Raw genomic sequence first — 15083 nt, 5'->3', positions numbered from 1 at the left:
CCTTAAAAAATCAAGGCATATCACGTCTACTGCTTCCCCCTATCCACTAGGTCAGTCATACTATCAAAGAAGGACATTAGGTTGGTTTGGCATGGTTTGTTCTTGACAAATCCATGCTGACTGTTCCTTATAACCCTATTATCCTCCAGGTGTTTACAAAGTGATTGTTTAATAATTTGCTCTAGTATCTTTCCAGGTGTCAAAGTTAGGCTGACTATAATTCCCTGGTTACTCCTTGTTCCTCTTTTTATAGATAGGTACTATGTTTGCCCTTCACCAGTCTTCAGGGACCTCTCCTGTCCTCCAGAAGTTCTCAAAGATAATTGAAAACAGCTCCGAGATTGCTTCAGCTAGTTCCTTAAGTATCCAAGGATGAATTTCAGCAGGCCCTGCTGATTTGAATACATCTAACTTATTTAAATATTCTTTACCTATGTTGGTTTACATTCCTTCCCTTAGTTGTCAATATTAATTGTGTTCAATATCTGGTCATCATTAACCTTTTTAGTGACTACTGAAGCAAACTAGGCATTAAGCACTTCAGCTTTGTTGATGTCATCATTTGTTAGCTCTCCTTCCCCGCTAAGTAGAGGGCCTGCACTTTTCTTGGTCTTTCTCTTGCTCCTAATGTATTTAAAGAACATCTTATTGCCTTTTATGTCACTTGCCAGGTGTAACTCATTTTGTGCCTTAGCCTTTCTCTGATTTTTTCCCTACATACTTGTGCTGTTTCTTTGCATTTCTCCTTATCAATTTGACTATATTTCCACTTTTTGTAGGATTCCTTTTCTATTTTCAGGTTATTAAAGAGCTCCTGCTGGAGCCAGATTGGCCTCTTATGATTGTTCCATATTAGAACTAACATCAGCCTTAGTCAAGGGCTGTCCTGTTTAACACTGTCTGCAGACTGCAGTTAGCCCTATGATCCACTCAATGATTAACCATGACCAGATGAGGCTATGTTACACCCAACAGTCCATTGCTACACTGAGTTAGTTATGTTATGTTAAGATTTTTTCCAGCAGGAAGTAATTTTGGAGGGTAGATAAGCCCTATCAGGATCTGGCCAAGGGCAGGGTCTTCTTGTTGCTTGGTCTTGTTTGTGCAGTTCCCTCATGGAGGAGGCTACTCTGAGTTCCTCTGAGAATGTGCAAAGCTTTTCCATTCCATTTATAACTCCAGAGCTCCTTGTTCTCACCTGTGCACTGGAAGGTGAGAGTCCATGGTGAGGGGCCCTCCACTTCCTTATTAAACCTTGATATTCCACGTATGGGACACAAATGTTTCTTTGGAGAAGGATATTCATGACCATCTCAGTCCTTAGCAGCTCTGCTGGGATTGCCATCTACTCTTCCCTGTGATGGTGATTTTAGGATGTGGGCAGTGTTTGGGCACCTGCCTTCTGGAAACTTGACTGAGATCCAACAACCTCATTGCACATTAAGCAGTTTGGTAAGTACTTTAGGTCATGGTACACCTGAGTCAGCAAGTGAGCTAGACTCTACTCTCATCTACCCTGGTGTAACTCCACTGACTGCAGCTGAGCTACTCTGAATTCACTGTGGTGTGAATTTGCCCCCAAAAAGCTCCTTCTGGTTCTGCCAGTGGGTTGGTATGGAGCAGGCAGTGGAGAGGGTGAATTATTAATATTTTTCACTTCCCTAGCACCGTTGTCTGTGGATCTCAAAGGGCTTTGCAGGCAGCGAGTGCAGCACCTGTGTTGCAGAGGAAATATCATCCCAACATTGCAGAGGAGGAAATGAAAGCCTGTCCTGCATCTGTTTTGAGATCCCATAGGAGGCATTATATGAGTTCCAGTCATTATAACAACCAAACTAGCCCCCGGGTTGCTCCCAGTGATCCATTCCATGGAATCGAAAAGAGCCAGGGACAGGACAAATGGGACAGATATTTCCACAGGAGCCTGGCATGGAGAAATCAAACTCACACCATTCAGCAAAAAAAATGAGGGGTACTTGTGGCACCTTAGAGACTAACAAATTTATTTGAGCATAAGCTTTCATGGGCTAAAACCCACTTCATCGGATGCATGCAGTGGAAGATACAGTAGGAAAATATATACACACAAAGAACATGAAAAAATGGGTGTTGCCAGTGTTCATACTTCATATTTTCAGTTTAACAGAGTTGTTACAGCTTTCAGCATTGTACAGCACATGGAGTGACAGTAGGGTCGCCAACATTCTATTTAAAAAATACAGGACCAGTTTCTTGGCAGTGCCCCTCTGTCAGTGTTACTCAAATTTGACCTGGCTGCCCCTCCGTGCATGACAGAGGGGAGGCCAGGCCAAATTCTGGACTGCTCTGGCAACACTCTACATTGAAACAGATGATAAAAGGCTCTCAGTACTGATTTAGTTTGGGACAGGCAATTTTTTATTTAAATAAGGGGCATCCCTAAAGATACGGGACTGTTGTCAATCCTATGAAACTGGGCCCGTCTGCAGCCAATACAGCAGAGAGCTTCCGTGGATATTTGTCACAGCCCCGCTAAAGCTCTCTCTGCCGGACACTCACCAGGCTACTGTGCATGGGTCTAGAGCCATGTGCTTTAAACTTTCCAAGGTTGAGTAGGCTCCAGCACTGCCTCTTTCTTTGGCCTCTCTGGCACACTTCATGGAAATGGGGGCTCGCAGTCCAGCCACTCTAGGCCTCCAGGATCCCACGGCCATTCCAGTAGTTTAAGCTCCCCCTTTCCAAGAGCTCCAACTTTGTGGGTGCTCTGGGTTACAGGTGACCTCTCTAGGGACACGTGACAGGAGAAGCACATAACACACTGACTTTGCAAAAGCTCCCAAACAAGACATATAGAGATGTAGTCCAAACAATGACATCTGTGTGCAGTTCCCTGCTTCAGATTGCTAACCATTCTTGAGCATTCTTTGAGCTTAAGTCGGAGCCCACTATGAGTCCAGGATCCCATCTCCTGCATGTGGCTCCTCCTCCGAATCACAATGTCTCTCTCCTCTTCAGCCAGCTTCCTTCTTCCTCAGCTGGTCCCACAGTTCAACAGGACCCCCCAGCTATGAAAGCATGTCCCTCTGCTATTCTCTGCTGTCCAAGCTTCTGTTGAGTCCCTCCTGAATCTCTAAGCTGCTGCAGTTTTTAAGACCCCGCGCTAACACTGGATCTCTTTGTTCTGCTTCTGGGAAAATTCCATTCCTTCAAGCCCCCAGTGCCCCAGTCAGAGAAATTGGAGAAAGCGAACTTAATCTATCATGCAGTTACTCCCGTGTTCTCCCCGAGTAAGATCTGTTCTGGTGCTGCTAGTCTATAATGATCAACCTGTCTATGGACATGCTAGTGCCCCTCTCCTCTTAACACATGGAGCATGAGGCAGAACACAGTCAAAGGCAGTCATAAGACATAAAGATACAGACTGTTCATAAACTCAAACTGGAAAGCATCATTTGTACCTAGCCAGATTTCCCAAAGCGATTCAATATTACTCAAGTGTGTGCAGGCGGGGAGGGCGTTCCAACCCAGCTGGAAGAGCAACTCAGAAAGAAAGTGGTGGATTGCTTCTTCCTCATGGATATCAGGGAACCACTGAAGCATTATTAGGTGTAAAATTGCTGAGGTGGGAGAGAGCCCAGCTCATATCCCAGGGTCTGCAAGGGAAGGGGAGCTTAGGTAAGGAGCTACATTATTCTGCATCCTCTCTCCATGCTATTGGGTATGAAGTCTGGGGTACGCAGTGTAGAGAGGGGGTGGTGTATATAGGGATGAAGGCTCGGATACAATGTGTGGAATGGGCACTCGCTTCTGCTCAGAGCCTTGGCAGGAATGACATCGTCAAGTTCAAGTACAGAGATGCTTCCGGAGGAGGACATTTGTATCAAGTCCTCACCCCCTCAGACAGGTCTCCAGTGCTGGCTTCAGCTGTCCTTTTGCCCTGAAATGAAAGGAGAGCAGTTTTCTTAGAAATAATCTTATCTGCAGTGAGGTGTATGTAGCCTGTCTTAACAAGGGGAGGAAGGGGTTAATAAATTTGCAGATGATATCTAATTACTTAACATTACTGAAGATAGATAAATCCAAAGCTGATGGCGAAGAGTAGCAAAGGGATCTCACAAAACTGGGAGACTGGGCAACAAAATGGCAGATGAAGATCAATGTTGATAAATGCAACGTGCTGCACATTGGAAAATATAATCCCAACTATCAATACAAAATGATGGGGTCTAAATTAGCTGTTATCACTCAAGAAAGAGATCTTGGAGTCATTATGAATAGTTCTCTGGAAACATCTGCTCAATGTGCACCTGCAGTTAAAGCCAACAGAATGTTAGAAACCTTTAGGAAAGGGATAGATAATAAAACAAAAATATCATACTGCCACTACATAAATCCATTGTACAACCACATTTTGAATACTGACTCCAATTCTGATTGCTCCATCTCAAAAAAGATATATTAGAATTGGAAAAAGTACAGAGACAGGCACCAAAAATGTTTGGGGGTATGGAACAGCTTCCATATAAGGAGAGAGAAAGTGACTGGGACTGTTCAGTTTACAAAAGAGATGACAAAGGGGGGTTATGATAGAGGTCTATAAAATCATGAATAGGGAAGTGTTATTTACCCCATCACATAACACAAGAACCAGGGGTCACCTGATTAAATTAATAGCCAGCAGGTTTAAAACAAACATAGGAAAGTATTTCTTCATATAACACACAGTCAACCTGTGGAGCTCCTTGCTACAGGATATTGTGAAGGCCAAAAGAGCAACAGTGTTCAAAAAAGAATTAGATACTTTCATGGAGGATAGGTCCATCAATGGCTGTTTGCCAAGGTGGTTGGGGTGCAACCCCATGCTCTGGAGGTCCCTAAACCTCTGCCTGCCAGAAGCTGGGACTGGATGACAGGGGATGGATCACTCCATAACTGCCCTGTTCTCTACAGTCCCTTGGAAGCGTTTGGCACTGGCCACTGTCGGAAGACAGGATACTGGGCTACGTGGACCATTGGTCTGACCCAGTATGGGCATTCTTATGTACTTAACTTCCTTGAAGGAGGAAAAGAACCTGCCACACCCAAATGGATTGAACAAACTGTCATGCCCAGGGGAGGTCAGGTAGGCCTGAAGGAAGTGGAGGGCCTTTTAAAACCAAGTGTTTTGGGCTATAGGAAAGGCCTCTTGCTTCTAGAGAGAAACAGAGTCTGTCTGGATTCTAGACTCAGCCCTGGAGGCAAAGTCCTCTAAGTACTGAACATCATGAACACGAAATGCTGCGAGGTTGGGCTACCTTAGGGCTCACTGGGGGTGATGTGCCTTGGGATTTGGAATAGAGCTGGTTGAAAAATATGGAGAATGTCTTTTTTCCTTTTCTCACTAGAAAGAAAAAACTTGGTTGAAAAATGGTCAGTTTTTGACCAGTGTACTGCTAGCGGGAAATTCAAGATCTGCCCAGTTCTAGTCTGAGCCCCTGAATTGAATCTATTCTGGTGACTGCACATCAAAGAGGACAGGTAGTTTTCCAGGATCTGAGAGAGAGAGAATAAAATTCCAAGGGTAAAATTTTCAAAAGATCTAAGTTCTAGTCTCAAAACTCACGTGGGCCCTTAAGACCGTACATCTTATCAAAAGTCAATGGGATTAGGGCGCCTAAGTACATAAGTCAATTTTTGAAAATGGGACTTAGAAACCTAAGTCACTTATGGACTTTTGAAAACTTTACCCTAAGTTACCAACAATCTCCTTCAGCTTTCTGATGAGATATTGTTCCCTTCTCTTTCTAGCACTATTGATCCCTTGAATTTGGTCTAGAGTCCACTTTTCCTAGAGAGTCCTGGCTTCGGAAGTTGACCAAATACTCTTATCTCCGGGATTTCATGTCATGAGCAGGACTTTCCTTCCGGAACCCAAGTCAGTTGCCATGGGCTATATCTACATTGCTGGTTCCCTATCTGGCAGCATAAACAAAGTCCCGCGAGGAATTCCCTGCTTCCTAGTGGGCCCATATGACAGAAAGTTTGGTTTTAAGAGACAAGCTGTCCTTTCGCACCATGAATTCAAGATTTATTGGTGTCTGGGTGCTTCCTCCGAGGCGGTTTCTTCTTCTCACTGGGAGAGCTATCATCACAGCTAACAGGGTCTTGTTGATCAGGAAGCCAACTCCCAACCAAAGGAAGGTAGATTTCGAGTCGAGGTAGCTGGTAAGGAAAGAAGGAAAGGGAGAGAAGCAATCAGCTCACAAGGATGAGGAGGGTTTCAAAAGACATGTTGGGACTGAATACAAAATTAGAGTATTTCCTTCATCCTTTACCATCCAGAACAAATAAACTCAGATACTTAAAATGCGATTTAAGGTTAAAAAAATCATGTAAGCCACTGTGTCCCATGTATTATTTTTACTGATGCTATTTTCAGTCATGGTGTCAAAGATTTAGCCCTCAAAAACATACTTCCTGCAGTTGCCTCTTTCCATGTACTGTACTACCCCAGTGGATGTATCCTTTCCCCTTATAGTAATCGTAACTCCATAGGACTGGATTGTGAAATCCATGTAAGTCAGTGAAGTTACGCTACAGGTGAGTTTCGCCAGGAGTTTGGGAGACAGCTTTTTGCTTCATATAGGGTGACAACATCACCGCCTTTCTTATTTGGTAGCAGTGGAAAGGCTCTGTACTCCCGAGCCCTGGGAAACCAAAGCCAGTGCACATCTTCTCAGCTAAAATATCAGGCGAGGCAGGTGTGTGTAGTTTGCAAAGCTTCATACAAAGATGAAGCTCTAAACTGAGTTAACGCAGGTTGTTTGAAGCTAGGTCCCAGTGTTTCCTGCCCCACCTCAAAATCTCAGGGCAGGTGTATGTTCACATAGGTGGTTTTGGCCCATCACTAATGAAAAAGTCACTAGTAGCTTGCACCATGCAAACCGCCATGACTAGTGGAAACAATTCATGAAAGATTGAATCCGAAATGTAGAGAACCTTTAATTGAAAAAGTATTTTCTGTCTGAACTAAGTTTTGATGGAGAATTTTCAACGAGCTCTACTTCTCACAGCGCTTCCTCTCCTAGATGAAAGCCGATTTACCAGCTACTGTGAGGAGGCCGGGCACTGACAGGAGGTGACGATTACAAAGATGATTTCTGTGACTTTAGAAGTACACGAAGCCCTGCTCCAATAGCTGGGGGAATAGATTGCTCTGTTACTATATCCATTTCTCCTGCGATTTCAACAATGAATAAGATAACAGCATCCAGTTTATAGTATATTATAGTGTCTTTACCAAATACTGTGCTTCAGAGCATAAATTATATATTTTAGTTGATATATGGGAAGACTTGTCTCCACCAGAGGCCTTGGTCAGGTTCAAGACCCCATTGGGCTAGAAGCTCTATAAACAGACATGGGTCTGGCCCTATTTACCCTGCATTCAGAATGAAGCTAAAGCCTACACTGGTTCTCCAAAGGCTTTAAAATTTTAAAGGATTTTTTTCTAACAATACTGGTTGTCATAATTATAAAGGGAAGGGTAACAGCTCTTCTGTGTACAGTACTTTAAAATCCCTCCTGGCCAGAGACTCCAAAATCCTTTTACCTGTAAAGGGTTAAGAAGCTCAGGTAACCTGGCTGACACCTGACCCAAAGGACCAATAAGGGGACAAGATACTTTCAAATCTTGGGTGGGGGAAGGCTTTTGTTTGTGCTCTTTGTTTTGGGGGTTGTTCACTCTTGGGACTAAGAGGGACCAGACATCAATCCAGGCTCTCCACATCTTTCTGAACAAGTCTCTCATATTTCAAACTGGTAAGTAAACAGCCAGGCAAGGCGTGTTAGTTTACCTTTGTTTTCTCAACTTGTAAATGTACCTTTTACTAGGGTGTTTACCTCTGTTTGCTGTAACTTTGAACCTAAGGCTAGAGGGGGGTCCTCTGGGCTCTTTAAGTTTGATTACCCTGTAAAGTTATTTTCCATCCTGATTTTACAGAGATGATTTTTACCTTTTCTTTAATGAAAAGCCTTCTTTTTAAGAACCTGATTGATTTTCCTTGTTTTTAGATCCAAGGGGTTCCACCAGGAGTTGGTGGAAGGGAGGAGGGGGGATGGTTAATTTCTCCTTGTTTTAAGATCCAAGGGGTTTGGATCTGTATTCACCAGGGAATTGGTGAAGAGTCTCTCAAGGCTACCCAGGGAAGGGAATTAGCATTGAGAGTGGTGGCAGCGGACCAGATCTAAGCTGGTAGTTAAGCTTAGAAGTTTTCATGCAGGCCCCCACATTTGTACCCTAAAGTTCAAAGTGCGGAAGCAGCCTTGACACTGGTAGTACTAAAACCCGAGGTAAACTGTCTAGTATAATGACTCTTATAGTTACTCAAAAGTCTAGTAGTTTTTCCTATTTACAGTTAAGGTGGAATATAAAGATTAAAATAAAAACAATGAGGTACTATACTTTAGATGTCAGATCTTTAAAAATGGATGCAGTTGTTAAGTCTGGAATCAAGAACTAGTAATGGTGCTTCAGCATTAGAGATTAAGGCATCTTTTTTACAATTTTGAGACTAAATTAAAATCAATATCTTTAGTTTCACCTAAATACTAATTGATACACTAAAAACCATACAACAAGGTGTGATGGAGCGGCTGCCCCTCACTGGCAGAAAGGGGTTAAAAGCAGCCCTAGGGAGGCTGCACCAGAGGCAGCCAATTAGAAAGGGGCTGAGAGGAGCAGCCAATCATGGCCTGGCAGGCTCATATAAAAAGGGCTGCAGGGCAGCGCAGAGGTCAGTAGCTGAGTGGAGCTTGAGGGGAGAAGACCAGACTCCTAGCAGGAAGAAGGAGCGCTAACACCTGGGATAATGCAGTGCTGCAAGCAGGGACTGGGGGAGCTAGAGAGAGCTCCTGGCTGGCTGCTAGGGCCTGCAGGCTGAGGCCCTGAGGTAAGGGCAGTAAAAGGTGCTAGAGCCGCATGGGAAGTGGCCCTGAGACAATGAACTGCAGTTGCCACTCGGGGCAGTGGCTGGACAGAGCTTGCAGGTCCCCCGGAAGGAGGGAACACAGAGTGTGGCACAGCTGGAAGGCAGTGTCATTGAAGAGGACACTGCAGTTCTCGGAGTGGTGTGGGTCCTGGAACGAAAGTGATGGTGGTGAGGCACCACCAGAGAAGAGCACCCTGATGAGTAGAGCTCCTGGCTGGCTGCTAGGGCCTGCAGGCTGAGGCCCTGAGGTAAGGGCAGAAAAGGGTGCTAGAGAGCTGCATGGGAAGTGGCCCTGGAACAATGAACTGCAGTTGCCACTCGGGGCAGTGGCTGGACAGAGATTATAGGTCCCCTGGAAGGAGGGAACACAGAGTGTGGCGCAGCTGGAAGGCAGTGTCACTGAAGAGGACACCGCAGTTCTGGGAGTGGCGTGGGTCCTGGAACGAAAGTGACGGTGGTGAGGCACCACCAGAGAAGAGCGCCCTGACGAGTAGAGCTAATTTCTATGACTGCCAGCAGGAGGTGCCAGAGTGGCGAGTCCCACCCCATCTCACATTAGGCTGTCAGACCAGGGCCTGGGATAGCTCACATGCCTAGGTGGCTTTTTCTCATCACATGTTACTTCCTTTAATGCTAAATTCTGTTTGTGTCATTTGACATAGGGAGTAAGGTCCTGAACTTCTCTCTGTGGCCCTGTGAAAACAAACCACACTCTGAAGCCCAACTGTGAGCTCTGTGGGGCAGGGAATGTCTTTTGTGTTCTGTTTTGTACAGCGCCTAGCGCAATGGGGTGCTGGTCCATGGTGCCACCACAATACAAATCACAGACCTCAAAAAGAAAAACAAACCTAAATTGAATAAACCAGTAAATAGAATGAGGTGATACACCGCTGGGGAAATATTTAATAGGGCTTCCGCAGCTTCCACTGAGCACAATGGCCACTGGCTGGCGTCAGGAATGAGAAGGGGCAGCCCTGCTTTTACAATGGCTGATGCAGGGAACTATTTGGATTCAATGCATCCAGATTTAACGTCATTTCTCTTGCTCCAAAGAGCAGCAGCTGCCAGGGTTAATGATAATACAGTGACAAGACTAGTAAATTCTCAAACGAGATGGGGCCTGAATTTCATCTGCCCATTTTTATCAATGTGCCATTTAACACTGGTTGGCAGCTGGGAAGAGGGCACTAATCTGGCACATTTTAAAGGAGGCCTGCTACATTCAGTGCCATTGTGAAAGGCTGCTGCTTTCTCTCTGCAAAGACAAGCATTTTGGATCAGCCACTAACAGCCCTTTGGAGGTGTGCAAACACAGAGGCTGTCTTCGACTAAGGGGTTGGAGCCTTACCTGCTGTCTGCTGGGGTGATTAGGTGGGTGTGACCTGTGCTTGAGGTAACTCCGACGTCACTTGTAGATGTAGCTGCAAATACAACAGTTTCAACACCTCATGCCTTGTCTACACCAGCGGAAGTCCTTATCTCAGCTGATGTTCTACATCAGTTCCTAGTGTAAGCTATGAATAAAGGGACACGTTTTTTTGGGGGAGTGGAGGGAATTCTGGAATAATCTGGGAGGAGGTGATTCAGATTCAGTGTCAGAGGAAGGAGAGAGTGGGGAAAGTGGGGGGCTGAAATCTGCAAAACACAAATCCGAAACCCTACATTTTCCCTACCAATAAATACTCACCCTTAGCAACAGCCAGTTTAACTTCAATTATTCTGTAAAGCCTGGGAGGTTCGTAGCACACACACCAGTACACCCCTGCATCGTCTACCTGTAGTTTCTCCATGGTGATAGTAACAATCCCTTTCTGGCTGTCGTCACGTATCCTGGCTTTACCTTTCTGAGCCCTGTTTTGATAGTACCTGTGATCAGTGTTGACCAATACATCACACTCATTCTGAACTGTTCTTCGGCACCAGGCTTTCTTCTCTTTGTAATCCTGTGTGTTGTATGGACACTGGACAGAGAGACTCCGTCCCTCCATAGCATCGTATTCTTGGACTTTAGGAAACCACAAAAACTGGTCAGTACGATCTGGTTGAGAGGTATGATGACATACGTTTCCCATGAGTGACATATGCACCAGGGGCCAAATGCTTCCCTGGTGTAGCTCCATTCACTGGCTTCAGCTGAGTTACAGGAGGGGTGAATGTGAACTGGTGTATCTGGTCTTGTTTGCTGCAAAGGTCAACTGTTTTGGCTGTTCCCTTTGCACTTGATCATCCCAAAGGCTCATGGAGCGAGAGAAGTTACTGATCTCTTCCAGGCCAGGTTCTCCAAAGAGCTTAGCGTGTGGGGTGCACTCTGGGTCCTAAGCTCTTGGAAATCTGGCCCTGATTGTTGGGACTGAGCTCTTTAAAATGTCCCCCTCGGAATCTGCTTCTTGCATAAATAAACTTTACAACGGGGTAGGCAACCGATGGCACGTGTGCCGAAGGCAGCACACGAGCTGATTTTCAGTGGCACTCTCACTGCCCGGGTCCTGGCCACCGGTCCGGGGGGCTCTGCATTTTAATTTAATTTTAAATGAAGCTTCTTAAATATTTTAAAAACCTTATTTACTTTACATACAACAATAGTTTAGTTATAGTCTTATAGACAGAGACTTTCTAAAAACGTTAAAATGTATTACTGGCACACGAAACCTTAAATCAGAGTGAATAAATGAAGACTCGGCACACCACTTTTGAAAGGTTGTCGACCCCTGCTTTACAATATAAATTGACAGCCCCCTGAGGAAGCCATTAGAGGGGAAAACAAGAAAAGACTATTCTAACAGGAAGCATGAATGGCCTGTTGGCTGAATTGCTGAGGTTAGCTGGTGATTCAGAGCAGTTTCCAGTGGGAGAAAGGAAAGAGGAGACAAGGATTTGTGGAGGATGACAGATTCTGGGGGCAAGCAGGAGGAATCGATACAGGCAGGGGAGAGATGATAAAGTGGGGGAAGGAATTGGGATTATAGTCAGTGGAAAAGAGAGTTCTCCTGGAAGGAGATTAACTCACCCTTGAAAACGTCCAATTTAATTGTCCTTAGTGGAAACAGTGTATTGGGCGGGTCATAGCGCGCACACCAGTACAGGCCGGAGTCCTGCACCTGCAGCTTCTCCATGGTGATGGTTATAATCCCATTGTGGGTGTCATCCTCTATCATGGCTCTTCCAGAGGTAACCCTGGTTTGGTATCTACGTGATGATGTGTAAGAGGTGTTAACTATGGGAGAGCATTTCTCATCTCTCAGCTGGCACCAGGCTTTCTCCGATCCACTGTAATACCATGTACTGTAGTAACACTCAACAACGAGACTCTGCCCCTCCACTCTGCTCTCCATGGTGTCAAAGAATTGTGCTTGGAATCCTGGAAAACACCAGACCTGCTCAGTAAGAGCTGGGATGGAGCAGGGCTGCCTGCTGCCCCCTCTGTGTCCTGCACTCCAGTGCTTGGACTAAACACAGCCCAAGAACCAGAGGCTGGGAAGAATGGAGATGAATCAGTAAAAGCAGCAATTATAAATCATTCTCCTATCCAGGGCCGGATTAATGCAGGAGCATTAGGGGGTGCAGCTCAGGGCCCCAGGCTAAGGGGCGGCCCAGTGGAGTAAGGCTCAGGCAGGCTGCCTGCATGCTGTGGCCCCACGCCGCTACTAGAAGCGGCCGGCTGGTGGCATGTCTCTGCGGCCCCTGGCAGGTGGGGAATGGGAGGAGGCTCCGTGTGCTGCCTCCGCCCCCAGCACTGACTCCACATCTCCCATTGGCTGGGAACCAATTGGTCGGGAAGAGCCTGAGACACTAGCAGTGTTTGGGGCTGTGTCTAGCTGACTGCTGGGGGAAGGGCTTTTTTGTGTTAATATTTGAACTTTCTGACAATAAACCAGATTCTAAATAAGGCTGTTCTCACTGGATTCATTAAAGCTGGTGTGGAATTTAATAAGTCCCTTGAAGGGGGAAACTGAGGCAGGCCCTTGCAATAGCAACCTTTGGCCATAGGGGGGTGCTCAGGAGGTGGCTAGCCCCCCTGGGACAGCCGTTAGCTATTTCCTGGTCATTGCACCCTGTCACACATAGACAGTCCCTGTCCCAAATAGTATACAATTAGGGATCTCTATTAAGCGCAGTTAACTCACGTGATTAACTCAAAAAAAATTAATCATGATTAATCGCACTGTTAAACAATAAACTACCAACTGAAATTTGTGAAATATTTTGGATGTTTTTCTACATTTTAAAATGTATTGATTTCAATTACAATGCAGAATACAAAGTATACAGTATCAGAGGGGTAGCCGTGTTAGTCTGGATCTGTAAAAAGCAACAAAGAGTCCTGTGGCACCTTAAAGACTAACAGATGCATTGGAGCATAAGCTTTTGCGTCTGAAGAAGTGGGCATGCACCTACGAAAACTCTTTGTTGCTTTTTAAAGTATACAGTGTTCACTTTATATTATTTTTTTATTACAAATATTTGTACGGTAAAAATGATAAACAAAGAAATAGTATTTTTCATTTCACCTCAGACAAGTTCTGTAGTGCAATCTCTTTATCATGAAAGTGCAACAAAACAATGTAAAACTTTAGAGCCTACAAGTCCACTCAGTCCTACTTCTCATTCAGCCAATCGCTAAGAGAAACAAGTTTGATTACATTTACGGGAGATAATGCTGCCCACTTCTTATTTACAATGTCACCTGAAAGTGAGAACAGGCATTAGCATGACACTTCTGTAGCCGGCCTTACAAGGTATTTACATGCCAGATATGCTAAACATTTGTATGCTCCTTCATGCTTCGGCCACCATTTCAGAGGACATGCTTCCATGCTGATGATGCTCATTTAGGCTGGGTCTACACTACCTGCCTGAATCGGCGGGTAGAAATCGACCTCTCGGGGATCGACGCTCTTACTCCACCAGCGGAGGTGGGAGTAAGCACCGTCGACGGGAAGCCGCAGAGGTCGATTTTGCCGCCGTCCCTACAGCGGGGTAAGTCGGCTGTGATACGTCGAATTCAGCTACGCTATTCGCGTAGCTTAAATCGACCCCCACCCCCCGTAGTGTAGATGTAGCCTTAAAAAAATGTGTTAATTATTTAGTGACTGAACTCCTTGGGGGAGACTTGTATGTCTCCTGCTCTATTTTACCCGCATTCTGCCATATATTTCATGTTGTATCAGTCTCGGATGATGACCCAGCCCATGCTGTTCATTTTAAGAACACTTTCAGTGCAGATTTCACAAAATGCAAAGAAGGTAACAGTGTGAGATTTCTAAAGATAGCTACATCACTCGACCCAAGGTTTAAGAATCTGAAGTGCCTTCCAAAATCTGAGAGGGACAAGGTGCGGCACATGCTTGCAGAAGTCTTAAAAGAGCAACACTCCAATGCAGAAACCACAGAAACCAAACCACCAAAAGAGAAAATCAACATTCTGCGGTGGCATCTGACTCAGATAATGAAAATGAACATGCGTCAGTCCACACTGCTTTTGATTGTTATCGAGCAGAACCCGTCATCAGCATGGATACATCCACCCTGGAATGGTGGTTGAAGCATGAAGGGACAGGTGAATCTTTAGTGCATCTGGCATGTAAATATCTCGCGATGCCGGCTACAACAGTGCCATGAGAACACCTGTTCTCACTTTCGCGTGACATTGTAAACCCGTATTTTTGTAGGGATACATTTGTGTGGTGTGTAGTGGGTGCTCAACAATCTTTACCCATTGAACCTGGAGTTTCCAGTATCTGGTGTAAATTGGTGTAGCCCCATTGACTTCAGTAGAGCTCTAGTGTCAATTTACTTGACTCTACTCTAGTGTCAATTTATTCGTCTGCCACGGATTCTCACACTCCTTACCGTGCTGTTTCTTGCACAATTCACAGAACATTTGACAAACCAAGCAGGGAAAATAGAGCCCCAGATTCCACCTGCCCCTGACATGGAATGTCCATGTAACCCCCCAAGTATCACATCACTCTTCCTCTTACCTGAGATGCAGAACAGCAGCAGCAGGAATCTCATCTCTATGCCTGTCTTCAAGCCCACAGAAGGGACATTGTGGGAATATCCTATGGAACGTGAAAGGGATTTTTAGAAAGTCTCTTCTCTCTGAGCTCTCTCCTATCGACACTGCAGCTGCAG

General features: G+C 45.3%; 1 protein-coding gene across 1 annotated transcript; it reads right to left on the bottom strand.

Moving 5' to 3' along the window:
- Nucleotides 1-2050: 2050 nt before the first annotated feature.
- LOC117876539 (polymeric immunoglobulin receptor-like) lies at nt 2051-12297 on the bottom strand. Its single transcript, XM_034768799.1, has 5 exons — nt 11956-12297; nt 10636-10953; nt 10297-10369; nt 6033-6180; nt 2051-3916 (listed from the first exon to the last, which is right to left on the bottom strand). Exons 1-5 carry the CDS (start codon nt 12278-12280, stop codon nt 3860-3862), a joined length of 921 nt encoding a protein of 306 aa, XP_034624690.1. The 5' UTR covers nt 12281-12297; the 3' UTR covers nt 2051-3859.
- Nucleotides 12298-15083: the final 2786 nt, after the last annotated feature.

This window comes from Trachemys scripta, chromosome 4 (genome assembly GCF_013100865.1).
Source record: "Trachemys scripta elegans isolate TJP31775 chromosome 4, CAS_Tse_1.0, whole genome shotgun sequence".
NCBI classification, from domain to species: Eukaryota; Metazoa; Chordata; order Testudines; family Emydidae; genus Trachemys; species Trachemys scripta.
This window is presented reverse-complemented; position numbering and strand designations above follow the sequence as displayed.